Source organism: Tauraco erythrolophus, chromosome 23 (assembly GCF_009769465.1).
Source record: "Tauraco erythrolophus isolate bTauEry1 chromosome 23, bTauEry1.pri, whole genome shotgun sequence".
Taxonomy (NCBI): Eukaryota; Metazoa; Chordata; class Aves; order Musophagiformes; family Musophagidae; genus Tauraco; species Tauraco erythrolophus.
This window is the reverse complement of record NC_141487.1, coordinates 3,263,485-3,290,543: the sequence shown is the minus strand read 5'-3', so window position 1 is coordinate 3,290,543 and position 27,059 is coordinate 3,263,485. Positions and strand designations below refer to the sequence as shown.

The following is a 27,059-nucleotide window of genomic DNA, read 5'->3' as shown; positions in this document are numbered from 1 at the left end:
ACAGTCTTGTCAGGATTTTCATGCTTGTGTTGGATTCACTGAAGAATAGTCCTTGCACCATCAAGTCTATGTTCGTCCTTTAAAAGTGTTCATGCAGGTGTAGCTCCCAGAAAACTTGTAGATTTCATCAAGTGCTGCCTGAGGGAGAATGCTGCAGAAGAAGCAGAAAGAAAATAAGCAGATCAGATAAACCTCTTAGTCTATTCTAATCAGGGGATGTGTGAGTATGTGCTTATGTATACACATACCTAAGGATAGATGTTCTCAAAAATCAGCTAGTGAGAGTGCGCCGACAAAACGTGTCAGCATCCTGCTGTGAGTAGGCCTACGAGGAGACAGTGCTATCAAGTCGCTCTTTCTCTACAGAGGTATTTATCCAAAAAACGTCTATAAAAACTGTAACTTGGAAGATACCATCATGTTTTATTCCTCTGAAATATTGTGCAGAATCTTGCACTCTGAAACGCACAAATTTAAACTGAGTTCTCTCTGGCCAACTTGCCATCTATTTGTGCTAGGTGTGCGGCCTCCTCATCACAAGGTGCGGATATAGATCTAACTTCCTGACAGCTACTGGAATGGGAAAGAAATTATCAATTCTTACAATAAAGGAGAAGGCGAACAGCCCTTTTTCAGTCTGTAGAATTTATGGGAACTTTTGAGAGTAGCCCAAATTTTACATTCAGAGCAAAGCATTTATTGTGAATTATTTTTTTCTTGTTTGAAATGCAATATTATAATTATTTTCTATAGAAATCTGATGGCCACCTTTCAGTTCCTGACTGAAGCAGGTTTTCCAAAGGCTTCAGTGGAAACTCTCATGGAAACACAATTTTAAATGTCCCTTCTCTTTAGTTGTCTCAGGATATGGAGTTATGACTGTCTTTCCTCGGAGACTTCAAAATTTCTGTCCTAATCATACACACAAATATTTTTTTAATAGTTTAATTGCTTTAACACAAGTAATGCTCTCTAAATACAGCTGTGATGTACGTACCTTATTGTACAGAAATCCTTTACAATATAAAGCCCAAGGTCCAAAGAGTGGCTTACTAAATCAGGATCAACTACACGCATATGTTAGTCGCTAAGAAATTTCCTAGATGCAAATACCAGTTCAGACCTTGGGAATCCAAATTTTGGGAGTGAAATTGGTTTCATAAAGGGGCTTTACCCAGCAAAAACACCTACAAAGGGAATCTCAGAAAGTTTCCTCCCTTTTGCTTCTATGACTGTCTGTCATGGGAAGGGATGAACCAATCTGATGCTGGACACTGAGTTAAAGTCAAACTGAGGTTTGGCTTGGTGGACAGACACAGGGGACTCTAAGCCAGTCTTGCCTAACTGGTGAGGCTATTGCTGGGCAGAGGAAATATTTACCTTTTTAGGATGACAAGAACATGCATTGTCCATGGAAGGAGCAGGAAGGCTTGATTCATCCGAACAGCTTCTACTGTCCTCCTAGCCACTGTCTCTGGCTTGAGAGGAGGAAAAAGATTAGGGAACCTGAATAAAGTAAAAAATAATTTATTGTTAACCAAACTCCTTTAAGATATCACTGTCCAAAGTCCTGTTAATCACTAAGCTATTTCTGGTTACTGGCATTCAAACATGCCCCAAAGCAGGCTGGAAAGAGCAGAAAGTTCCAGTTCCAGCTAGAAAGCTGGAAAGCAGAAAGCCCAGTTCAAACCAGTACTACTGGGTTAGCTAAACAGTTAAGAACGTACATGCAGGTGCCTTCAGGGTGAAGTGGCAGAGTGTATTCAGAACCTTAATTGAGGAATTTCTTAAACTTGCATGCAAACCAATACCAACACTTCTCAATGTTGCTCTTTGCTTGATGCAAATTCTTCACAGGTTAAAGACAACTATTTTCCCCATTGCTTTTAATACCAAACATAAGGCTTTTTCCAGCTGCAGCAATAGCTTGATAGTGCATGTTTTCTTGATTAATAGAGCACAAACTCTATTAATAGGTTATTTTGTCCAGTGTAAAAGATTAATTTGGTCAGCTGTTAGTCTATGAGTTTAGCTTGCTCTCTTAGAGGTAAAAAGAAGGTACTGCTGGCCTTACTTCAGTCAGTGGCTGTCATTCCTTTCGGTGGGAAAGATTTAAGTATTTGAATGAATAAAGAAGGAATCTGTACTGTTAAGTAATTTGTAGACTGCTCCTTCTGAATGACCTCAGTTTTTGGATTGCCTCTCCTCCCTCTCTGGTGGCTGCATACAGCCCAAATACACTCAGGGAAAAATAGCTTTCAGTTTTCTCTGTAGAAGCAAACATCTCACTCAGTACAGGCAAGCTGTATGAATACGCCAGCAAACCGAGGGAAACAGTCCGATGAGTCCTGGGTGGCCTAGAGTGACCCTCTGTTCCCAGGCAGCCAAATGAGACATCAAATTCTCTTAACTAAATGAAGCATTAATTAGGAGTGTATTCTGATGATTCATTTAAAATGAGATGCTTTATTCTAGTTCCCCTGGACTGACCTGATTCTCATGCCCTGAAACATCTCTGTGCTCGTGTGGAAGGGCAGGACTGTTGTGGCATTCACTCCAGGACAGTCTAGCAGCCCCAAGGTCAGGCTCTCCATAAAGGCGAAGGAGGAAGCTTTAGAGGTGCAGTAGTCAATGGCACCAGGGATGGCTGACAAGGCCAGGACAGAGTTCAGGCAAACAATGTGTCCATTCTGCAGCTCCAGCATCCTTGGCAGGAATGCTTTGGTGGTCTGAAGAACAACAGAGAAAAAAAAAAAAGAAGAAAAAAAAAGAGAAAGTTTGCTTAGCAGAGATACAACAAAAACAATAGATACTGAAAAAAAATAAGGTAACACAGAGACAACAAGCCAAAGTGTGCTGTTCATTATGCTAGGGAAGGAGTGGGAGAGTACCTTGTTGCTTTTTCGTTTTTCTGGAAGATTCTGAACAGGCAAAGTTTGTGCAGAAACAAAAGAAAATCTTTCCTAGCATGTAAGCAAGCAGTATGCACAGATAAAGGCCATGAACAGAATGTTTTATATGTTTAGAACTTCTCATAAAGGATAAAGTCTTCAACAAAGTGATGAGATCACAAGAAGCCCTTTTTTAATTACTATTATCTGATTCAAAATGGCATGAGTTTCACACTAGCTCCCTTCCCTGAGCAATGCAGTCTCATGCTCCTCTGACGTTCCATACACGTCGCAGAAAGCTATCCTCTGTGAGCTCAGGCTCATTTCAAAAGAAATGAAATCTTTTATTGGAAATCACAGAATGGGGATACAAGAGCATCAAATACTGTGTTACTACTGGAAAAATTAGATTTTTTTGACTTCTTTCCTCTGGCCTTTGCCCCTCACATTGTTTTTTCTGTCTCCTTTTCACGTCAGACTGATTCTACCAAGAATCATTTAGAAAGACACAGTAGCAGCCAAGTGTTTCCTGGCTGTAATCTGTCACTCTTATTCCCAGTTCTGAATGGATGTGATACAAGAGCTTGTCTTACCCAGAACTGTCCCAAGGTGTTTATATGTTGTGATTTGAGCAGGGCATCATCGTCACTGTCCATCAGGCTCTTACCATGGACCACGGCAGCATTGTTCACCAGGATAGTGATATCGCCCACCTGCAAAGAAAGCAAATGACATGTTACAACTAGTATCTCTCCTCACCAATCATCATTATATCTGAATATCTATTATTAACCTAAATACATTCTTATTTTCATAGCTTTTGACATTCTTGCCTATAGGCCTTGTAATCCTTCTGGATCACTTAAAACAGGTAGACAACACGATCTGGATGGATTTTTTCCCAATTTCCAAATATATTTTTTTACCTGATCAAATATGAGTCATTACTAAATTCTGCCCGCAGTGTTTCCACAGACACTAACCTTTTCCCGCACAGCTTTGGCTTGCCGATAGACCTCCTCACGATTTCCTACATCACAAATGAAATAATGGCATTCTGTCCCCATCATCCTGATTTCCTCTGTGGTCTCCTTCAGGCATTTCTCAGTTCGACCCCACAGGATGATCTGCAGCAAGAAACTTTTGTTAGAGTCAAACTGCTTCTGCTTCAAATCTAAAATAATTAAAACGTGCTCCTAACTTCAACAATTTGATGAGCATCTTTGATGTGTTTTCACTGCGTGGCCTGTTGCATTGTTTCATGTGAGACTAACAATGATTTTCTATTACATGGGGATGGGACTTGAGTATGGTGGTGATGGCTTTGTCCCACTGCTGATACTCTATTACAGGGTCTTTACAAGCAGCACAATAGCTAACACAAAAAAACAGATCTTTAGCCTAACACGACAAATATATGAAACACTTGCCAATTTTCTGTATCATGAAATTTCAAATCTATCCCTGTTTTTGCTATACATACGCACAGAAAGATAACTTTTAATTCTAAAATCACAGACCTTCCGGGATATCTGGTATGTTACCTACTTCTTGTTCTACATTTGGAGACAGTACCTGCTCTGCAGTAAAACATTTTTTCAGCATATCATATATAACTATTTGCAATGCTGTTTGCAGGCCGGTGTCCTAAGTGCATTTCAAACAAGAGGTTCATCTTAATACAGACATTGAAGTGAGAAATTTCAAGCATGAACTTATTTTGCAACTAATACATGCAAGATTTCATTTGCCACTCCCATTCAACACAGTAAAAATGACACAATACTTCTTGTACAAAGAATAATTCTGAATATCAGTGGAAACAAAACATTCAAATCATATAGCATGGATCTGATACATAATGAAGACATAACCAGTACAACCCTATCTGTATTTCTACACCATCATGGAGGTCAGAAATAGAAACAACCTGAAAAGTTACCAGGTTCATTAACTTTCATTGTGGAGCTTTATCCAGTATGATTTTTCCTTCTGAGATAACAATATTAGTCTCAAGTATGAGATGGTGCTTCCACTACTGTCTTTCAAACAGTAATCTACAGCTAAAGAGATTTAACCAAAATATTTTGCTTCTAGTATATAACCTTATTTTAGATGTCTTTCAAGGCTACTGGAAGCGAATATAATTTAATCTCTCTGTTACCTAAAACATTTATATATGAATCAATCTGTCCTTCTTGCTCTTCTAGCTAAGCCTTCCCAGGATTTATCATGTTATGAATGGTGAGTCATTTGTCATTCTGTAAAAAATAAATTACTGAGTGGAGTATGTTACTGAAATCAGATGACTGCTCTGTGAGTCAAACAGCAAGGTCCGAAAGTGAGAGAAGAAAAGGTTGCTACTCCTCACAACTGCAATTGTGAGCAGGGATAATGGAAAATTACTATACTAAAAAATGAGGACATTCACATAGTGAAATGCAGGTTTACTCTGATCAAGGGACTGGGAAAATGGACTTTGAAAATGGGAATAGCTTTGTTGCTCTCAGAACGGTGCTATTTTCAAGCAGTGGCTTTATCACCTGTGATCCAGGATTACAGTTGCTTCCCATAGCACTGGGTATTGAGTATGAATCTGACTGATATATTGATTTTTTTAATGGTTGAAAATAAGCACAATGAAACTTCAAAGATTTAATAATCTTCTGAGTTTTCCAAAAGTTAAAAAACAGAGGAGAAAAGTCCGAATTACATAACTCAATCCCTGCAATTAACTTAATAACAGCAAGATAAACAGTAAAAATTAGGACCTGCTATTCCCTCCCCACAACAAACCTCTTGCAGAGAGCTTTAACATGCTTATTTTTAAGGACTCGTTAAGCTTATCTCACAACTGGTACTAAAACTAATCTCTGGCAGGGTCAAAGAGCTCTTCCAGTGCGACTCATCCAGGCTAAAATCTAGAAGTGCCTGGGTCCTCAACCATTTCCTAAATGAGTTAAATTTACAGTTAACCCCATTTATAAATCATTGGCACATCTGTGAACATACACACAGACTGATAAATGTATACTCTCAAAATCACCACAGGACTAACAAGTCAGTTAACCAGAAACTTCAGAGCATGTCTAAATATGGGAGCCATTTCATGGGAAATCTTATCTCAGGCGAAGTAGTTTTCAAGGAAAAAGCTGTGAGGAGACTTAAAAATTAAGAAAGCATATGGCTAAAAACGTGGCCTGTGTATTGGTCTGTCTCCGAAAGTCTCAGCATGTCACCCTTGGCTATCAGGCTTGGGCATCTACACAACGCTTGTGAAACTGGTGGCTGTTTACTCACTTCTGGACTCAGAGCTAGACTGGGTGGTATTTCTTATGCCTACTCTGCAGACTTGAAGGGAAGTCAGGAACACGTGAGAAATTTCACAAGCTTTCGGGAAATATTTACAAACTACTGTTCAACTATCAGCATACACACTTACTTGCTCTCTCTCTCACAACCTACATCTCTGTGGAAAGAGGAGAAAAAAAACACTACAAAATGTCAACTGTAAGTATCAAGTTTGATGCCCACAGAATTTGCATCAGTGTGAACTTCAGCCTCTTAGCAGGATTGGATCAAACGCAGACACCAAAAAATGAACTGACAAGTTGAAGAGCAATGGAGAGTAGGAGAGGAAGAAGAGAGAAAGAGAAATAAGGTGTCAGACAAGAGGAGCAAGGCAAAAACTGCCCTCATACCCCTGGCACTCTAGGGTTTTGCACTGCTATTGCAAAATAATCTTTGCTTTAATCTGTTTCAAACATCCATACAGCCTCCTGTTCCCAAGAGTTGCCACTGATGCACCAAATGTCAGAAAATATACATGGAAAAATAGTTAAGCAAAGGACAACTTGTCAAAGGAACATCTGTCTGTGATGCAACTCCTAGACATAACATTTTTTATGCCCCAACAGTTACTTTGGGACCCTTAATATCCTACAGGCAAGTCTTGCAAGGTGACCCCATTAAAATCTGGGCCATCTGGGAAAGACAGAATTTGCTGGTTATCCTGCCGACAGCATTAACTTCAGTAATGATTTTTTTCCATGGGAAGTTTTCATGTCCTTGATACTGTTCACACTCAGGTGAAGGCTTTAGCCAGCATAAGAGAAAAGCAGTAAATAAAAGACCATTCTTTCGTGAGAGGTGAAAGTTCCCTAACGACACAGTGGGAAGTGAGGCTTCCTGCTGTCTCTTCTGCTACTTTTTACAGACGGATAAAACTCAAAACTCAATACAACATGGTTTTGGTCCAAATTTAAGCTTGACTGCTCCTACAAGATCATATGAGACTTTCAATTTCTATCTTACATCTGGCCAAATTAAATTGGCACGGGCTTCCCTCTGGCCTCCCAGGATATCAGATCTTACAGAGACAAGACTTTTGGTTGCTGCATTAGCCTCTTAGTTGAGGCTTCTGTTGCTCCCAAACTCTGTCCTTACAGAGGGCTTTGGCTTAGTGTTTCTGTGTAGGCAACACTTCTCTGGTCTCTTCCTGCTTGCAGCAGTTTCACCAATGTTTTTCCAGGTCTTTAGGCTACTATTGCCTCCTGAGATTTTCTCCAAACCTACTCATCAGTCCTCTGCTCTCCTGAATCCACCTCCTTCAGCAGAATCTGCAATTTGACAGTTTGCTGCTTGGCACTCCTAAGGTTGTGCTATTTGTAACATTCTCACTAAACCGTTCAACTGGACAGCTTCAGAGTCAGGGACAATCGTGCACGTTCTCAATGCTCCTGAACAAAACTTTTGCTCACTGTTGAACTGTTGAACTTATGAATGACTGTGGGCCTGGGCCTGTGTTTTGGCGATGCCCCATGAGCTCCAGTTAGCCTAAAGCTGTGCAGTTGGCCTTTCGCTTCCCTTTATATGCAAGCAGCTATGTAAGGAACTCTCATTTTATTCCTTGCTCAGTCAACATCAAGAAAGGCATCATTTAGCTTCATCCTGCCCTAGTTAGGATTTGGGGGCTCTGCATTTGTAAGAAGTCTAGATCTGCCCTGTAGGAAATGGTCAGTCCTATTAGTAAGCACAATTTTCCAAATGTAGACGTGGGTCTTGGAGTTTGGTCTGTGTCCCCTTTCCTTTTTTAAGTTTAATTCTAAATTGGCAATAAGTGCGTCCCAATTGGAGGCTAAGTCCTGGAGAGAATGACTCTTGCAGACACAGAAGTTCCTGCCTGGGACAGAGTAAAATGCAGAGGAATAAAGCAGAAGAGACACGGCGTTCCTTATTACACAGCCTGTCAGGATGTTGCGCAGCCACCCAGTCACGGTAATTTAATGGTGGATAGAGGAATATTTAATTTGTGTTTTGGAGAAGTTCTTGGACAGACGGTTTTCCGTCCTGGAAAGAATCCAGCCCCTATTGCTTCTCCCCCTTCATCTCTCGTCATCCTCTCCTGCCTGCCCCTCCCTGCTGCACTAGACACGCTCTCCTTTCAAAAAGTTACTGACCAGAAAATTGTCGAGGGCAAGAGCCCAGCGAGGCGGTTAATCCCCGCTCCCGGAGGCGGGCTGCCCTGCGCTTACCTCCGGGTGACCCCCGTGGTTGGCAGCCGGGAGGCAGGTGGAACGTTAAAGCAATCGCTCCTGCTGCGGGCTGCCAGCGGCAGGCCCCAGCGCCCGCGGCAGCAGGGCAGGAGCCTTCCTAGCGCCGGACCGACCGAAGGATGGATTTATGATGACAGAGGAACTTAACACGCCCTCCTCTTAATTAACTTTAAAGGCGGTGAGGGCTGTGACATCACAGCTTAGCACAGATTTTCCCAGGATTTATTCGCCAGCGGATTTTGCAAAACAAACCTTATCTGTAGATCTTCTCCCCTCTGGCAAGTTGCAGAGCTCCTTAGCTGGCCTCGGGAAAACCATTTCAGCTGGAGCCCTGGGCTCCCCTGGCCTGCGCTCCCAGAGGACTCGTTTAACTCCGGACTTAATCCGCTAACGAGACCTGCCCCGAGGTGAGGTCGGAGGTGAGGCCGAAGGAAGGTACAGCAAGGCTTTCCAACAAGCCCTGTGCTGGCTGTTTCCCAGAAGCCCCAAACCTGACTGCAGGTTTGAGTCCTGATCTTCATCGTAACATGAGTGAGTAAGAATTATGCTTTTGACTGCCACAAAATCAGATAAAGCCACTAATTTATATAAACTGGTCTGGACTGAAGCTGCTATCGATCACAACACGCACACATGATCTATGCTGCCAGAGTGCTCAGTGTATTACTGGTGCAGAAGATGAGGTTAGAGCTAATTTTACATCATTTATGAGGCTAATTGACTTGTTTGGTCCAATGTTATTGCTAGCACAATTCAAGAACAGCAGCAAAGGAGTGTTGCCATTTTACATAATTAATTAATTCAGCACTGTATCTTCAGCAAACCCGCTGTGCTAGACTTTATCCCTCCACTGAACTAGACAGGTATTGCAAAGGTGTCCCACAAAAAAAAACCACTTCTGAGACTGAACACGTGCCATTTCTCGACACTCCCCTTGCATTACCTGGGTTGTATTTTAGTACAGAAATGTTCACCCTTAGTCTTCTCCAACGCAACAATGCACATTGTGATTAGCAGATACAACTTCTGTTCCAAACTTTTCTGCATTTTATGATTGATGAAGCAACTCTCTCTATCAGTTTGAAGATACTGAAAGATTAAAGTGTCGCAGAGGGACAGGAGAGTGCCCTTCCTGCCTGATCTCATTATTGCTGCCTCCACAAATCAACCACAACTCCTCGCCACAGATCAACAGATAGGAAGTAGTTGGTAGGTCAACACATTTCATTCCCCCTTTCAACCTTCTTCCTAGTCCAGTGAAACAAAAGTTGCTCTGTTTGAGTCGGTGTCTGTAATTGCACAGGCTGCTACCTTTGTTCAAACAGAGAAAGCCTTTCCGCACCCAATACTGCAAGTTCCTGCATACTTTTAGGAAGTACAAAGTGTAGATAATCCACTGAAGTATGTCAGTCTTATCCCCGTGTATTTACAAAGCCTGGTAGTACTAACTCACAGTTGGTCCTCCGAAGAAATGCATTCCAGTGCATCCCATAATCCCGGCAGTGTTTTGCATATCATGAGAAAAGGAGGCTAAATCCTACAGCCTCAAAAGCCTTCATGTGTTTTGCTTGTCAATGGCATAAGGGTTTTCTCCTCCACCCCTTCTCCTCTCTTGCCCCCAGGGGCAAAGTCAGACAAGTTCTTTCAGGAGTTCTTCATGGGAGAGGCACCTAAAGACAGATTACTGGGAGAGTGAAAGGTGTGGCCCTTCAGTGTGAAAAGCCAATCTTTGCTTTGGAAAGGAAAAAAGAACCTTTTGATGCCTGAAGTAGGTCAAAATACTTAACCCAGGCCCTTAGTGACACTTGTATAAAAGTAACCAAACAAAGCAGGCCAGTGGCAAAATTTTCCCAGTTCCCACAGTTGAAAGTGAATATCAAAGCTGCAAGGGACGGGTATAAGAACCATTACAGGTAAGCATGGGGGAATCGAGAGAGTAAGCCCACTCACCACCTATTTTACACACAAGCTTTTCCAGATTAGTATTTCGAAGTTGTAAAGATATTAGCCTATAAGAATATAACTTAAAGTTAATCCTGCCATCATGGTAAACACGAAACAAACTTTACTATAAACTGGTTTGAGTTAAGGCGAGGAGTAATACACAGTAATGAGACTAAAAATTAGGTCTAAAGAGACATCAGGAGACCAAAAGAGTGAATTTCAGTTCCTTTAGTCTAGAGTCAGAACTTTTATTACTTTATATGTTGACTTAGCACTCAATGGGATTAACATTATTCACCTTAAACCACAGTCAATTCCAATTGTACCCCAGTCACCCTTTTTTTTCTCTGAAGAAAACAAAACAGCACCTAAAAAGTCATGGAGAAATATGTAAACACCTGTCTCCTATTCAATAGAGGCCTTCCTTGGAAAGAAAATTTGTAATTTTCTGTCGGCAACCAGGCATTTAAGACCAGCTCCCTCTAAAGAAGTGAACAAACGCCTACTGTTCTCACAGTCAGGACTATTTAAGGACAGGTGGCCCCATGCTGACTTTTTTCCAGTGGTTTTTCCAATTGCTTTCGTCTGCAACACGAACTGCAACTCCAGACTGCCTTGGGAGCAACACTTTTCAGCTCTGCTGTACAGAACGGTTGAGGAAGGGGAAGGGTTAGGGTTGTTTGCAAGAAGAGGTCATGCAGGAGTCAGCCTTTACAATCCTATTAACGCTGGGACAGGGTCAAACGGAGTGCACGTTCCAACAAAAGCACCAAGTGGCCACAAGCTGTCACCCGGCAAAGGTTCATGGAAGCATTTGTGGGGGAAAAAAACGACAGATTTTTAATGGTGAATGTCTGCCACACCATGTGTTAGAACCGGCCTCTGCTCCAGGGAACCAAAGCACACAAAGAAAGGGCCAGCCATAAAATTCCCTGGCTGCAAAGCAGAAAAAAGTGGCATATCTGGGGAGTGGGAGGAGGGGTGAGTTTTTAAAGTTCCGTATTTGAGGTACGGCTTGGAAGATATCTACCAACAGAAATAAAATACTCCATCCTGTAAAAATAACTAGTGTGCTGCCGCCTCCATTTGCTTGGCATGCCGTTCCTATAATCCAGATTCGTATAAAAATGTCCACAGAGATCTCAGGAAATTGTGGGGAGGGTAAATATGCAGGTGCAGAAAGCCCTTTTGTACTGCAAGCGCAGCAGACAGGATGAAGGGATAGAAAGTCAGTGAATAACATTTCAAAGGGAAAAAAGAAATTACCGGATCTGCCTGACAAAAACGCCATGGTCCAACAGGGAACATTTCAACATAGTTGAAGGTTTGCTGTTGGCACATTTTCCTTCCAAAATGCTGCATTATTATTTTTACTTATTGCATATACCTCTCAGGGCAAAGAGCTCTTAACGTGGCAGGTTAAACGTTCAGGCAATATAGTTAAATATTTACCATGACAGCAAGTTACATTGACACTGAAGAGTAAGAGTGTTTGCTTTTGTAAAGCTAAAACAATCAAAAGTTTAGTTACAGTGTAACATTTAGAAGTAAGGGACATGGGAAATTAAAAGCATGGATCCAACATAATATTATTTCCATCACCTGACTGGGTGAAAGTAATTCCTAAAATTGCCTGGTTCAACCAACAGCGAACTGAGAAGGCTGCTACTTCTTAACTAACGAATTGGAAAAATCAGACCTAACATAAACTTACAGAAAGTTTACAAACTGGGTGCCGATAGAACTGGATTGTTTCTTAGAGTTTGCCTTTATGTCTATGAGATGGTTTCTGTAACAGAGTGCCTAATCTTGAATTGCTGAGTGGTTTTAACTTCCAGTGGAGAAGGCTGGCCACTGCGTCTCACCTCCGAGGCAGCACGCACAGACTCCTAGGGCTGGTCCTCTGTTTAGCTTACAAAAGTATTAATTATGCTGGAATACCAGGTCAGAGTAAAAAATCGTCAGTTTTAATTCAGAACATTTTCAGTTTTGCTTCAGTTTTGCTAAATCATTATGAGTATTCATCAGCACTTTACTTATTTCAGGGAATATGTAAAATTCCACTACAAGCTCTATATAAAAAAATACCATTTTATCAATCAGATGCTATACTCAAAAGGTAACTTAATTAGGCTTCTGATGCTGGACTGGTTCTGAACTTTGGCAGTAATCTATGATCACTGCTAAGTTTACTCCACATTGTTACGTAGATCTGTGAAATGTCATTATAGTTCTGTTACCAGTCAAGGGCACTTTGCATTTTGCTGTACTGTCACGTTAGCAGAATCCAAAAGTAAAGTGCATTAGAAGCTCTGAGGAATGAGGAAAGCCACAAGGAATGTTTACAAGCCAGAGGAAGACACGGGCAGACAGATAACCCCAGCTCTTGTAGGAACATCACGGAAAAGGAAGACTACAGGAAGCGTTTAAATTTGTTAAACTGGCAAGAAGGTCTGCAACAAAACCAGACATGGAAACCGAAGGATGAATAATGTTTCTAATGCTGTCATTATAAACTGCCCTCCAGAAAGGCCTAAAATATGCTCCAGATCATCCAAATGCATAATATGATGCAGCTCTAGACTGAAAAATAATTTCTCCCATGAGGCTACTGGAGAAGTACTGGGAGTTAAAATAGCCTACACAAAATTCATATATAAACTGAATGCTAGCAACAGCTCCCGACAAGCTCCCCTATGAGCCTCCTCCCTTTGCCTCCAGAAAAAGAGAATTGCTACCATTTTAAAACCATCTAAAGGCTGTCAAAGGAGCTTTTAAGTATTTTAGTCGAAGAAAGAAAAGATACTGCTTAGAAGAATGCTTCGATATTTAAATGCTTAACTGGTTTCCTATCTTTTTATGTTACGTCTCAAAATGTTATTTTTTAATGCCGGCTGTTGCTATGCAACAGAGCAGAATTTCTAAAATCTATTCATCTGTTGTACAAATGACAGTTTTCAGGTCATGTTTAACTCTCTCAGCCTATTAAGTCAAAGAAGGAGAACGGCAATTGGAGGATTGTGAGCTCCCGGAGCATGCATCCCCCAAAGGGGTACAGCATGGCTAAAAAGGGTCTTTCACTAATTATACCTTTTTTTTTTAACACACTGTTAAGATGAAGTAGTTACCCTGCTTATAAAAAATGTGGAAAACAGCACAGCTCTGGTTAAATAAAATGTAGAAACAACACTTAGTGTACTTACTTTTATCCATAAATGATCAAAGCAATTCTAATGAGATTCTGCTACAATGATACTTATTTAAGCTACAGAGACTGGCCAGACAATCACCAATCAAGCTCTGGCATATCGGTAAGTTACGGCTCCCTGGAAATTACCATCCTTTGGATGTGATTGCCTATCACACGCATACTTTTTAGGCCACTGCAATGCAAAATGAAGTCAATTCACTTCAACATGAACATAAAATCAATTAAGCTATCACAGAACACAAGATAAGCTTTACTATCCAGTAAAATAAACTATATAAAAGTAACCTGGTCAGTAACTAAGATTTAGCTGAGAGGGCAGTAATGTAATATCGAGGCACAATAATTCCTTAATGTGTTCAAAGTCAGTAACAAGCACAGCTCTGTGCCAGAAGGGTTTTTACCTACTAGTAGACTGCAGAGCATTGGGGATCTGTAAACTACTTCTGTGAAATACGTGAAATTTAGCCCTAAAAACCAGGCCTGTTTTTGGTTGACTCACATTCATTGTAGAACAACCTTTACTTCCATTAAAAAATATTTATAGGTACACAAAAAGACTTAAAAAATCGCACTAGCTGACATGATTTGCAGGAGTGCTGACCGACAGTAACCTCTGTGTGCATCAGTGGGAAAGCAGTAATGTGTTGTCATTGTTGAAATTGCACTTAGAAGCTTAGATCCTGAAAGAAATAATGTGTCTTGGCCTAAATCTGCGACTGAAAAGCAAACCAAAAGTATTTTAACTGTTTCTACTGATTTTAGTGGCTACAGAAGCCATTCTGACTTCATGTATTGCAGAACAATTAATCTCAATTATACTGACTCCCTTTGAGATGGATCTGTTTTTCTATCTATAACCAGCATTCTGATTATTTAGCTGCACTAACGATTTCAATGACAACATGCAATACTGTTCTTGTAACATAGTTTCAGGAGTTCAGAATTTTCTATCTTCTATTTTCCCTTTTAAGTCAGTCAGGAGGAGAAACTAAAATCCCTTTATAGAAGCAAGATGCTTTTCTAAATATCTGATTTTGCAAAAATGCTGGACTAAAATACGATAATGCCAGTGGTCAGACCCATCAGCACAGCACTTCCTCTGGGCGAGCAGTAAACAAGTGCAATGATGTCATCAGGAGCTGGCTGACCCACTGGTGAACCCTGGGCTGCAAGGGAGACACGAGGTGCCAGATCACTACGCGCACACGCCTCCCCACACACGTGCACACACGTGTGCGTGCGTGCACACGCGCCCTGACAGCACAAAAGGTGTCACGGAGCAATCTGCGACAGTTGCGCGTCGTCCTCGAGGGAAACGGAAGCCTGAAAAACCCCTTTGACGGCTTTTCAAGAGGCAAACCTCGTGCTTCCATAAAGCACGCATCGGAATACAAACACAACACACACAATAGTCTCTAAGGGCCCGGATTAAAATGAAATAACAAGCAACACAAAGAACACTCTACAACATTGCACAATCAGCATATCTCAAACCCCAAAATCAAACAACTCAGTTCAGTGAGACAGGACTCCCGTGTTTCCCAAGAGTCTTGGAAATGTTCTTACATCATTTCTGACAGCTCGCTGTGGTCAGAGCCAGCCCTGTTCTATTACCACTTTGGGAAAGAAGTATTTGTACCAGCTGGATGTCTTTAATATTCTACTTGGAAGCATGACCTCTTCTCTTTAAGGCAGTAAAACGAGTTTTGTCCTCACTGGTAAGGTTTTTTCCAGGAGGTAGGGCACAGGGAATTTGAGTTTGCAGTCAACATGAAACCAAGCTGCTGAAAGTGGATGTCAGGATTTCCAGACTACCAGAGCCAAGTCTCATCCAGCGAATGCACTGATCAGAGAGACAAAGTGTCTGTTTACTGCTAGCAAAGAGATTAAAATGACAGATGTAAGACAAATACTAATTTAATCTTCATGTAAAAAATATCTGATTGTCCGCTGTTATTGCTGATCCATTCTTTGAAAGGGCATGGAAAGGTGAACCATGCAGTGCCTTTACAACATCTTCCACTCCCATCGATTTATTTGCAGGCTAGTATATTTGAAGTTTTTTTAAGGTCCAGCACCCAGTTAAAAGATTATCTAACAATGTCTGCTTTCAGTTAAAGCGGTGCAAGTTTGTCCACTCCTCAGATATGAAGAAAATCTTGAAAATGTAACTTGGGTGTATCCAGTGATTCAAAGGGCAAAGAGAATGAAAAAACAAATATAATTACTTAAAATATCATGCTTTTTTTTTTTGAGTGGTAACTCCTGATTTCTTGACGCAGCCTTAGCTATACAGGAGACAGTTAGTTGCTGCTCAGTGAAGCTTCTAAGAAACACTTAAATAAGATTTTGTTCAGTGTCTGAAGTTTTCACTTTCTGACACAAGTCAGCGCTCACAGAAACTTAGATAGCAGTTCCAGTCCAGAGAACTGGGAATACTGGGAAAGAGGACATATCTGACGGACAAACACTACCTATCGATACCACTGCTGTAAGCTGATATCTGTGCTGACCAAGAGAAGGAACACTGACTGAATCAGAAGCTTGAACTCCATTTGCACCTATTTTAAATGGTTGTTTCATTTAGATAAGGGATGAAATATATTAGGCAGGTCATACCGACTGCCACCCCACCCTCAGACAGACTCTTTCTAACCTGTGGCTAAAAATATGTCATGCTACAGAATAATCACAGCCCAGAGTATTTCCAGGCATCGTTTCATACCATCTCAAAATATGTGTAATTTTAAGTTGTTTAAGTGCACTCAGAGGTGCAGCTGCCACTGATTTCATACTGAGAGCCAGATTTCTCTCATAGTCACATACGTAAATCGTAACTGATTTCAGCAGAGCTGTGTTTGTGCTTTCAAACACCACTTTATTGCCATAAGTGGAGCACCGACACGTTTGCTCAGGCAGTGTTGGACAACAGAAATCCCTATGTTAATCAAAACGAGTAGGCTCTGGAGCACTGTATTCAATAAATTGTAATTAAGAAGGTGGCAACATAAGGGTGGCTGTCCACAAAATCCTTTTGTAATTATGCATAGTTTATGGCTAAGCTAATAGGACAAACAATTTAAATTAGTTACAAACTCTGCCAAGGTACTCATCTATTCCCAAGTCTATTAATTAGAATCAATTTAATCCCCACTGGGATAAAGGTCAAACAACATGTATTTGACCCTTTTCTACTGGCGTCAGTGTTATCAGCCAATGGATCTGGCAGTGCCTGGGTCTGACTTGTTCGACTCTTCAGCATGTTGACATGATGCTTTGAAGAACAGAGTCTGGGCCCAGCTGAAAAGATCTCTCTAATAATTTCTGCTTTATATTCCTGATAAGCACACAGGTTTAAAAATTCCAGAGTTTATTCTCTCTCGGTAGTCAGCTCTGAGGCTGTTGTTCTCTGTCTTTAAGATTTTGCCTTTTCAGTCTCCCTTTCCTACACAATACCTTAAAGCAGCAATGGTAATAGATTTGTATCTTTGATTCAGTCCAGAAATCAAAGTGAAAAAATGAATATTAAAAACTAATCAACAGCTGTTAATGGATTTTAAAACAAACACTCAAAATCAATAGTCATTAGCTGACATTTCCAAACTGTCCAGAAGGAAAGATACAGAATTTCTACACGCTTGTCCAATCTTATGGGAAGGAAATAGGAGAACTGTTGCCTTTTTTCCTTCTCCCCATAGTTCCTGTAGAATTAACTGGCTGCTTCTGCGGAGTTCATCATAATCACCTGTTTGTCCTAGTTCTTTTCTTGGAAAAATGTCATAATACTTTCATACCTCTCAGGTTACTGTAAGGCTAAGCTCCTGGTCTTCGCTATGGTAATATGGTGTAAAATCAGCTAGTTCTTCATATCCTAACTTTTGTATGTTCTTTTTGAATGTTGCTGATCTGTTTGAGCAATGTAATTCAGAGTCTGTTCAGAGTTTTCTAAGTTCCTCCTGCATATTTTTACTACCCACTGCATGGCATCACCCTATCAAGACAGGTTTCTACAGCAGGGTTAAAAAAAAATAAAATAAAAAAAATATTACTTTTAAACTTTTTAGTCAGAATGCTTAGAAATGCATGCAGGACCTATGGTCACTCTTAAAGCAAATTGCTGTGCCAGACTAATTAGACATTAGCTCAACAGCATGTTTAATTCATGCAGTAAAACCTACCTATATATGTCAGTGCTTCAGATGGAAATAGTTCTACAAACCTGAGACAACTTTTTCCTAGCCTGTGCCAGAGCACACAAATAAAATAGGGATGAATCACTTCAGGTAAGAAAGGTGAAACATCATAGACCAAAACCATCTTGTCAGCTGTGGATTCAGAAAAACAGCCTTTTTCCTTTCTTTGGTAGAAATCAGACTAAGATCACAGAATCACAGGATGGTTGAGGCTGGACAGGACCTTTGGAGGTCATCTGGTCCAACCCCCTGCTCAAGATCATATACCTAAGCTACTGCTTTGACCAGGTCAACTCTCATTTTGTATTCCACTGCCTCCTCTTCAGGCTTTCCAGGTCTAAGCTTCTGGATTCACTTTCAAGGCTGCTATCCCCATGTTACTGATCACCTTTCATTTAGCATCAGAGCTCCTATTGCAGCCTTTACCTCCCAGCATTAAATTTTCAAACAAACAACCTTTGTGTTTTCCACCACACTGTCTGCACTTCTCTACGCATTCCCCAGAACTCTTTATTGTTGCTTTTCAAATCCCACCTTAAAACCTCCATTGCTGTGATGCCTTTCCAAAAACTTAACAGTGGCTAAAGGAGTGGTGCTGAAATCACTTGCTTTACAATCCCCACCAGTACAGACTTCTGTGTTCACATTCAGCTGCTGTCTTTTGTTTTACATCTACATTTTGTAAACCCTGAGGTAGGCATCATCTTTCTCTGTTGTCCTTACACAGTACATTTAGCATCTTTATGCTAAATTATTTCTGGTTCATGAGTGGGTTTCTGAGGCACTGCAACATTAATATATAACCTCTTCTTTAAAACTGGCCTCAAGATTTCATACAGCATTGGCGCAGTCCCTGTATTTTGTGGGAAGCCTCATGCAACTGTCTGATGCTGGTCCTTAAGCATTTCCAAAAGTGCTGGATTTTGCTGTGCCAAGACAGCACCGTCTCACTGGAACAATATTTTCACATGACATCACTGTATGCTGATGTGAGATGGCAAGCCTGTTACTCTGCAAGTTCCACTTCTTGTTAACATTATTTATTCTCTTTACAACATCCTCAGCAACAAAAAACAGGTATGTTCCAAATTATAAGCTAAAGCAGCTCCAGCCAGAATGCTGCTTCACAGACACCAACAGACCCGGTATCTGATAGATTCTGGCTGTGCTTGGCAACCAGAGACACTTATCCAGCATGTCATTCCAACTGCTGGCCTTGGCACTAGCACACGTAACAGGCTTAATGCCATCTATGCCTGGGACTTGAAACAAGGGATCTTCTGCCCACCCTTAAATTCAATCAACAAGGAAGTGAGGTGCCAACAGGAAGACATTAAATGAAGTTGCTGTCAGTACACAATCTTTATAGAAAGAAAGCCTTTCTAGAGACCATAAAGTGACTCAATAAAATCTGTTCTCTCACAGTCTACCAAAAGTTCCTAATGAGTATACTATTTGGTATGACATGGAAAAGCATTCACTCCCCAATTCTTTTCACGTACTTCTGATTACTTATGACACACTCTAATAGTTTGCTGTAAGATTAAGTGCTTAAATTTAAAGAAAATTAAAGCAACTATCATTAAAAATATGCCTGAAATTGTTCAGTTCCTGTGGTGTTTTATTTTCAACTACACGCACAACAGGAGAGATTAATTACCTAGAACCCAATATTTGCACTATGGGTAAATATTCTCATTACACTAAAATATCTACAACGTAGAAAATGCAAAATTTCCTTTTAGATTACACTATCTTTTTCACACCGAGCCGTGTCAGATTGCCTTTTCAAAATGACTAGTTACTTATTTGCATTGCTAAATTACTACAGAGAAATTCATTAGATACATGGACTAGATGTCATTCTGGTATCTCCGCAGGACATGGAAAGCATTCAGGATGTGGACAGATGCTCTCTGGACAACATTGTCTTAGTACTGGAATCTAAAAATATATATGGAAATTTTACACTGAGCCTTTTTAAAATTATTACACACCAGGCCAACTCACATCTGTTTACGCAGTACATTTACATACTGCATTCGCATTGTGTAAAGTACATTAGAACTGTGTCCATTTCTTTTATAAACATCACTTGAAAGGCTTTATTATTTCATTATGTCAGATCGTGGTGCCTGTTAAAAACAAGTACATGGTGATTAATCGGATTCTATGAAAAACCAGTTCCCCTCAGCTCTGAAATGATGTAATTTTACATCAGCTTTTTTCCTTATATCAGAAGTAATCTCCTCTGAGGTGGCCAGATCAGGTCTATTCATGTTCTGAACTCAGAGTGAATTGCAAGATGCATGTCAGAAATCAGTTATTACTTGCAGAATACAAGTGGCTCCTTGATGACTGGCCCAGCTGCAGTAGATTTAAAAACTGACAGACAGCAAGCGGAAGGACTTTCAATGAGTTTACTTCAGGCATGCTGTCTCATCCCTTCCCCACTCCTCCAGCACATTATCACAAATTATATGTCTTTGTACACGACCAAGGAAATGTTTTCAGGTTTGGAACACTACAGCCCATCTGGATGGAACTCCATGGCAGATTAAAATTCCTGTGCTTTAAGAATTTGATGTCAGGTTCTTCTTTAGGCAAGAGCTAACTCTCAGAGTTTAGTAAGAGTATTCTACAGGTTCTGAAAGTGAAATCGGAGATGAATGTTTGAGAAAGACCAATATTTAAAAAGACATTTTAGATTAAGAACTCTTACTGAAATCCAAGTGAGATACTAATAGCTTTTGTCCTACACCTTAAAAAAGGTCACAGCTCTGAATGACTTTTAGCATCAGTCTCAGTATTTTGCCCTCACTTCATGAGATCAGTATTAATTTCATTTCCAGCTCTAGTCACCGCGCAGTTAATCTTTCTCATATAGCATTGGTATATGTTATAAAGAAGTTTTTAAAAGGTATATACTAATTTACACAACCAGGACAAAATACGTCAACATGATTCATAAAGACCAAAGCAAAATATTCATAGAACTACAGATGCAGTTTGTGTAGATAATGTGGGAGGAGTATGCGATTGTAGAAACCCACTTCAAAACTTGCCATATTTTCCATTACTGGGAATACAAGGCTAAATTCTAAGACCTGACACCATTTTTTACATAACCTCTCTGCAATACTCTCATCCTAAACAGAATTTATAGCCTAAAAATCTCACCCAGCTAAAAGTCTCCAATTATACAAGGCTCTCAAGCACCTGCAATTCCTCTGAGGTTTTCAGTTCTGTTGAATTCAGTAGAACACCAAGGGAAACCAGCCCCACGTTTCAGCAGCTGTGTGGGTTTGCACAGCCCTCATCCCTTCCTCAGTGCTCCTTCCTCCACTGACTTCTTACTACCATCCCAATTGTAGCTGGACTGAGAGAAAAGCACACTCAAACGACAAGGTATCTTCCTAAATGAAGACATTCAGGTCTGACTTTGAAAATGCTGTGAAAGTAACAACAGAAAGAACAGCTGAGATTTCAGGTTGGTTTGGTTTTTTGGTTTTGTAGTACGAACAAAATCAGGAGTGATGTAAGCAAAATACGAACCAAAAGAAGAACAAAAAAAATCCCTGATCAGTTTTCAAAGCAAAAGTTTTCAAGTAGCACCTTCAGGATCTTTGTTCACTATCCCAAAATAATCACTGTATTATTGTGTTTGTGGCATTCTACAGCTGCTCATCACATTGCCATCCTGCTAAAAGTACCTTGCAGACATAATTGTCTAGACTTCAGCGCTGACAGAGCGAGGTCATGGCTATCAAGTGGTACATTCCATGCAAGAGTGAAGCTTCCGTTTCTTGTTTTTGTTGGTGATACTAGCTCCTTGCCATCTAGTAAGGGCTCTTGTCTGTCCTGATATTCCAGACTGCTTACCTCATCCGCTGCACAAGCATCCAAACCCTTTGAGTTGCACAGTCTCCTGCAATACAGGCAGTGAATGGCCAAAGGACAAAACAGTGAAAGGAGAGACCTTCCAGTGTATTTACGAGGTCATTTCTTGCACAGTGATGAATGTGAAGAACTCTCAACGAGGTTAATAGGAATTGTCCAGCTCTTCTCTGCACTGCTATCATGCTAACGCAAGGCCAGGGCTGCCTCTAACCTAGCTGGTGTTTTGGAGACATCGCTTATGCCAAAACACCCCTGATTCCCTAGAAGCCCTCTTGTTCAGTCATCAATAGCTGCAGTTACCAAAAAGGCAAACATATGACAGCTGGAGGGGGAAAAAAAAACCCAAGAGCAAACATAGGAGGACAAAATATACATACTTTGAAAGAAACTGAGATCACAGAAATGATCAGAAAGAAACAACAGAAAACCACTGCTGTATAAGATCCCTTGTAGATACTCTACTGAAGATCCATACTGCTGATTTCTGAGTCCAGAGCCCTCAGTGTAAATAAAAAAAAACTGCTAATGAAAATCAATGCCTTTTGACCAGTCTTCCAACAGGAAAGGCCTAAGAAACTCTTCTAAAGTCACTGTCAGATAACCTTGAATAATAAAATACATACTAAAGTCAGGGAATCTGTTTCTATCCTAAACCTATATCTTTTTCAGTTACTTTTATTAGGTTTTGGTGACATTTAATAATCCAGAACGCCTAAGAACCAAGCATCTCTTTCCTGCTCAATCAGACCTCAATTAACTAATCCGTGAACAAAGCAAATTAAAACTACAAGGAAAATTTTTAAACTTCAAGGAAATGCCCTAAGAGAAAACCTAACAAAGAGCGAGACATACAAATGGCATATAAAAGACATACGAATGAAAACTTCATCACTGGAGATCATCAAAACCAGGTCTGACAACTCTCTGGCAAAGGCACTGTAACAGAAAATTCTGTCGGAAAAGCTAATGGCTTAGAAGAAACCAGAAGCATGTCCAAGCTCTAACCACCAGTGAATGAACCCATTCAGCCCCTACATCCCCTCGACTACTCACATCTGTAGAGGGCTGTTCTTCCACACATGAAATACTGTTCAAAGGGGCCAGTCTTCCCAATATTAACTTGATTATACAGTATATTCTTTGCAAAACACCATTAGGCTTTGAAAGTGGATTTTTATTTCACAGGCATTAAATCATAAACTCATAAAAATCTCTCCTTCTCCCGTTTCATTAACACAGATACACTCTGCCATTTTGGCTCACCACAGAGTATCAAAAGCTAAGAGCCTGAACAAAGCTACCAAAGTGTGAGACTGAGGCAGAGGTGATGCCTACTGGTCAAATACCTTTAAGGTGTAGTCAAAATTCTCAAGAGTTAAAGCCAATAATAGTGAAAATTTTGAATTTTGCAAGCAGCCAAGAAGGAATTGAAAGCAAGTAAGTGTGTTCCTCCAGCAATTCAGCTGCAGCGAAGTAAGTCCTCAGCCAGCACTTCTGAATCTGGACACGTCTCTGGGGAACAGCATGAAAGCTGAATTACAATACTTGAGCACTTCCGGAGAAAATTCAATGCTATTCATCCCTCATAATAACACTAACATGTCCCGTATCATTTGTAAACCACTCTTTCTCTGCATACAGCAAATTTATATGCTTTTGTTTTTTTCCAGAAGTGCTACAGGAAGCGTTTAAATACACAGAGCCTCCCATGACTGAGCAGTTTTTGAAAACTTCAACACAAAAGTAAAAATGGAGAGTGGATCCTTGGACCTCTTAGTATGCACCTGAACAGGGATGATCTAATGATTAAAGTCTCTCCATTGCCTAAAGATCACTGGTAAAAATCCAGAAGATACACACTTCTGAAACTGAAAATACAACTGCCACCGCTTTGTCCCCTTATTGGCCATTTCATCAGAGAGGCCAACGAACAACCATGAGAAAAGCAACACCATCTTAGAAGGAAATGTCTCCTAGACTTTCATCTGTCCAAGTCACATTCGAGGCACAACGGCAGAGGAATGAACTTAAAAGAATGGGAGTAGAGAAGGGGAATCAGGATGGATTTACATGATCATGCCCAAGAGACTTCCGTTCTGTTGGATTGAGAATTTCAGTCTCCATGCTCATCTATCAAGCAAAAGACACTGTACTTCCATTTGCATAAACCCTTGTTTTATCTATTTCTTGCCATCTTCATAGCTTTAAATACAAGATCAAATGTTACAGTAAAAAAGTTGCAGATGTGACAATTCGTAATCTTAGTGAGATAACACCACTTGCCATCTTATGTGAAAACTGCTCAGATACACCTCGTTTGTGATTAACAAAACCAGCCTCTGAAAACAGAGACAGAGTGTCAGGTGAAATCCAATCCAGTCTAATTATCAGAGGAAATTTCACATGCTAACAATCTCAACTAACCTATCTTTTAGAAGATTCTAATCTCAAAAATATGGTTATATATCGCCGCCTACCTCCAAAACTCCGCCACTATGTCTGTGTGCGCAAGCGCTGCGATGACTTTTTCATGATGCTCTGCACACCCACTCCTAGAACCTGAATCTATATGTTACTGTTTCCCTTCACCTCTATACAACACTGCGCTGGGCCTCAGAATTCCATGCCTTTGGTGGAAGTGTTTTTCTAAACTTCAAGTATTGTGAGTACACCATCTCCTAATCAGAATCTGTTATAAATTATTATTTGCGATCGGTAATTCAAGCTTTCCATATCATTGTTAAACAGTTAACTGCGTAAGAACACAACAGAAAAACAGAATAGTTAATTTTCACAAGGCTTCTTGAAAGATGACTTGCTAGGCACTGCAAGTCTTTTTTGTTTCTTTTTGATTGTCTAAAGCAAAGCATAACATTGAAGAGTAGTGCCAAACAGAGGTCTGGCATTCTACATGGAGACTGCATTAAATCCACAAAGTTAGGGCTGAGCACAGAAGGCAGGGAAGAAATGAAATCTCAGAGCAAAGGAATGGAAGCTCCCACATCTAAGTAACATTGTCACTAAAAACCTAAGAAAAGAATAAGCCTACTTTAGTGCTTCAGTGAAAATGTGCCACTACGAAAGGCAGAAGGGCAGTGTCACTACCAGAGAGGATCAAAACTTGCTGAGTGCCATGTTTGACTTACTGGATAGCCATGGTACAACTGAAAGGAGAATCTAATCCAAACTCAGTAAAAGCAGAAACTGAAACACCTCGATGACAGGCATGGAAAAAAAAGATAAGGCAAAATCCCACAGAGTTCTGAACAATAACTAACAACAACACAGCATTTCACCATATCATATGAGCCAAAGGTTCCCAGCAAATATTCTCATTTATTCCTTCCTTCTAAGATATGTAGAGATTTCACAGAGAAGACATACAAATGAACTACAGTCTGTATCTCTTTACAGTATTTCCAACAGCTCCCTCTCCTTTTGGCCCATGTCACCTGGCTCATTAGGGCTGACTGCCATTGTCCAGCTTCCAGCTGAACTGCAGCTACGCAGCTCCTGAACGAGCTGTAGAAATGGTTGTACTTTAATCCCAGAGCTCCGCATAGCAACCAGCCAGACTAAATAAATAAATAATGAAGCATGGGATCCTAACAGATAACATAAATACACTTTCAGCAAATTGCTTGGGTCCAAAGGTCAGTCAACTTGTTTGCTCTGCCTCCAAGAATTTGTAAATCTCAACATGATGTTTAAACACAAGCATATACAAACATCAAAGTTCAATGCTGACATATTTTACACCTCAAAGTTGTATGCCAGAACAGCTCCATACCACACATAGAAAACTGCAATGCATGTGTAAGGAAGTGACAAAACACTATCCCAAAACAAATGCAAATTTTTCTTTAAATATCCTCTCATTCTGTATTTTTCTTCTTTATTGCCTATTTGCTCTCATTCAACCTCTCTCACACAGAGAAGAATTTATGCAGCTGTCTAATTTCACGATTCCTCCCTTTCATTACCCATAAAGGGAGAGATGAAACTTGAAATCTCAAGCCTTGTTTCGGGGGTGTGTGTGTATTTTTTGTATTCCTGATTCACAGATATTGAGACACCTGTACTGCTGCAAACACAAAGTTTCAAGGTAAACCACCAGTTCCTGAGCTGGAGAATGGACACACCACCTATACTGGCATTTCTAGGCTGTTGTGCAGACAGACCAGTCTCTCAGCCTCTCTCCCTTTCCCTCTTCCCTAAAGGAAATGTGCAAACAATCTCACAGCTCCTACTCATGTTGTGCTTTTCTTCCTTGCTGGGTTCTCGTTCGTCTTACCTTTGAATAGCTCTGGGCTGGCAAAAAGCAAAACACAAGACTTCAGAAAGCAAAAGAAATTAATTTTGCAAATGGAAAACCATCAGAGTGAAACTGAACTCTTCTCCCCACTTTCCCAAGAGGATGTATTATTAGGACCCAGAGCCAGAGCCCTCCCACACACACCACTTGCCCCTTTCCGAGTCAAGCCCCTCTCCTGCGGGCTGCCACGCGTGGCAGCGGCAGCCTGGCTGTGCCTAAGGAGAGCTTAAAGATGTGCTCAGCCTGCAAGGCGCGGGCCGGCACTCCGCTGCCCCCCTCTCCGAACACAGTCCCAGCAACCAGCGCTGCCAGGAAGCAGCCTGGTAAACAGAAACGCAAGCGAGCGCTGAGCTTCACGCATGGCAATCCCATAGCTCTCCTCTCCCTGCCACAGGAAACGCAGGCGGGAGCGGAGACCTCTCCTTTGTCAGCGGAGGATTCACGAGGGGGCCCCTTTCTCACCTTCACAGTTTCTTAGATGAGAAGGGGTGAGACAGGGTGCAGGGAAGCAGGAGTGGGCAACTTCTGAAACGTAAAGTCAAAGTAATGGCTCAGCACGCCAGTGTTTCGCAAAACGAGTGCCCCTTCTCCCCTCTCACCATATCCAAGTGATCCCATCAATCCCACCTAGAGGTGAGAGAACAGGCTTTCAAGTCTCTGAGTCGGGGACTCCCTGGTAGAGCAGCAGGTGGGAGCTCACCCCCCCTTCACGCCGGTGCTCACCTTTTTGGCTCCCCGTTTCGCGAACTCCCGGGCCAGATGGCGGCCGATGCCTCTGCCCCCTCCGGTGACGAGCACGTTCTCCCCGGACAGGTCTCGGAGCTTGGGCGGCAGCACCGTGCACACGGCAGCTTTCACCACCAAATAAACCATCTGCACGGGGAAAAGCAGCAAAGCGCCCAGCCATTTCCAAATCATCCTCTCGTTCCAGGCAAGTCAGGGAGGCAAAATTCTCTTCCAATCCTTCACAAAATCACGTTAACAGAGAAAGAAAACCAATACCCTTCATGCACCCCCAGATGGGTGACAAGTCTTCAATCCACTTCCAAA

The 27,059-nt window shown here is 41.1% G+C and overlaps 1 protein-coding gene across 1 annotated transcript; it reads right to left on the bottom strand.

Moving 5' to 3' along the window:
- Positions 1-27,059, bottom strand: DHRS3 (dehydrogenase/reductase 3). Its single transcript, XM_086625639.1, has 6 exons — positions 26,733-27,059; positions 3,875-4,018; positions 3,485-3,604; positions 2,491-2,729; positions 1,381-1,506; positions 1-151 (listed from the first exon to the last, which is right to left on the bottom strand). Exons 1-6 carry the CDS (start codon positions 26,925-26,927, stop codon positions 67-69), a joined length of 909 nt encoding a protein of 302 aa, XP_086481765.1. The 5' UTR covers positions 26,928-27,059; the 3' UTR covers positions 1-66.

What these genes read in the sequence shown, in the direction of transcription:
- DHRS3 (XM_086625639.1), bottom strand. Translation starts at nt 26,927, where the DNA reads ATGATTTGGAAATGGCTGGGCGCTTTGCTGCTTTTCCCCGTGCAGATG. An exon ending in CGAAACGGGGAGCCAAAAAG is followed by an intron (nt 4,019 to 26,732) that starts GTGAGCACCGGC and finishes TTCTTGCTGCAG; the next exon opens with ATCATCCTGTGGGGTCGAAC. An exon ending in TTTCAGGGCATGAGAATCAG is followed by an intron (nt 1,507 to 2,490) that starts GTCAGTCCAGGG and finishes TACTTTATTCAG; the next exon opens with GTTCCCTAATCTTTTTCCTC.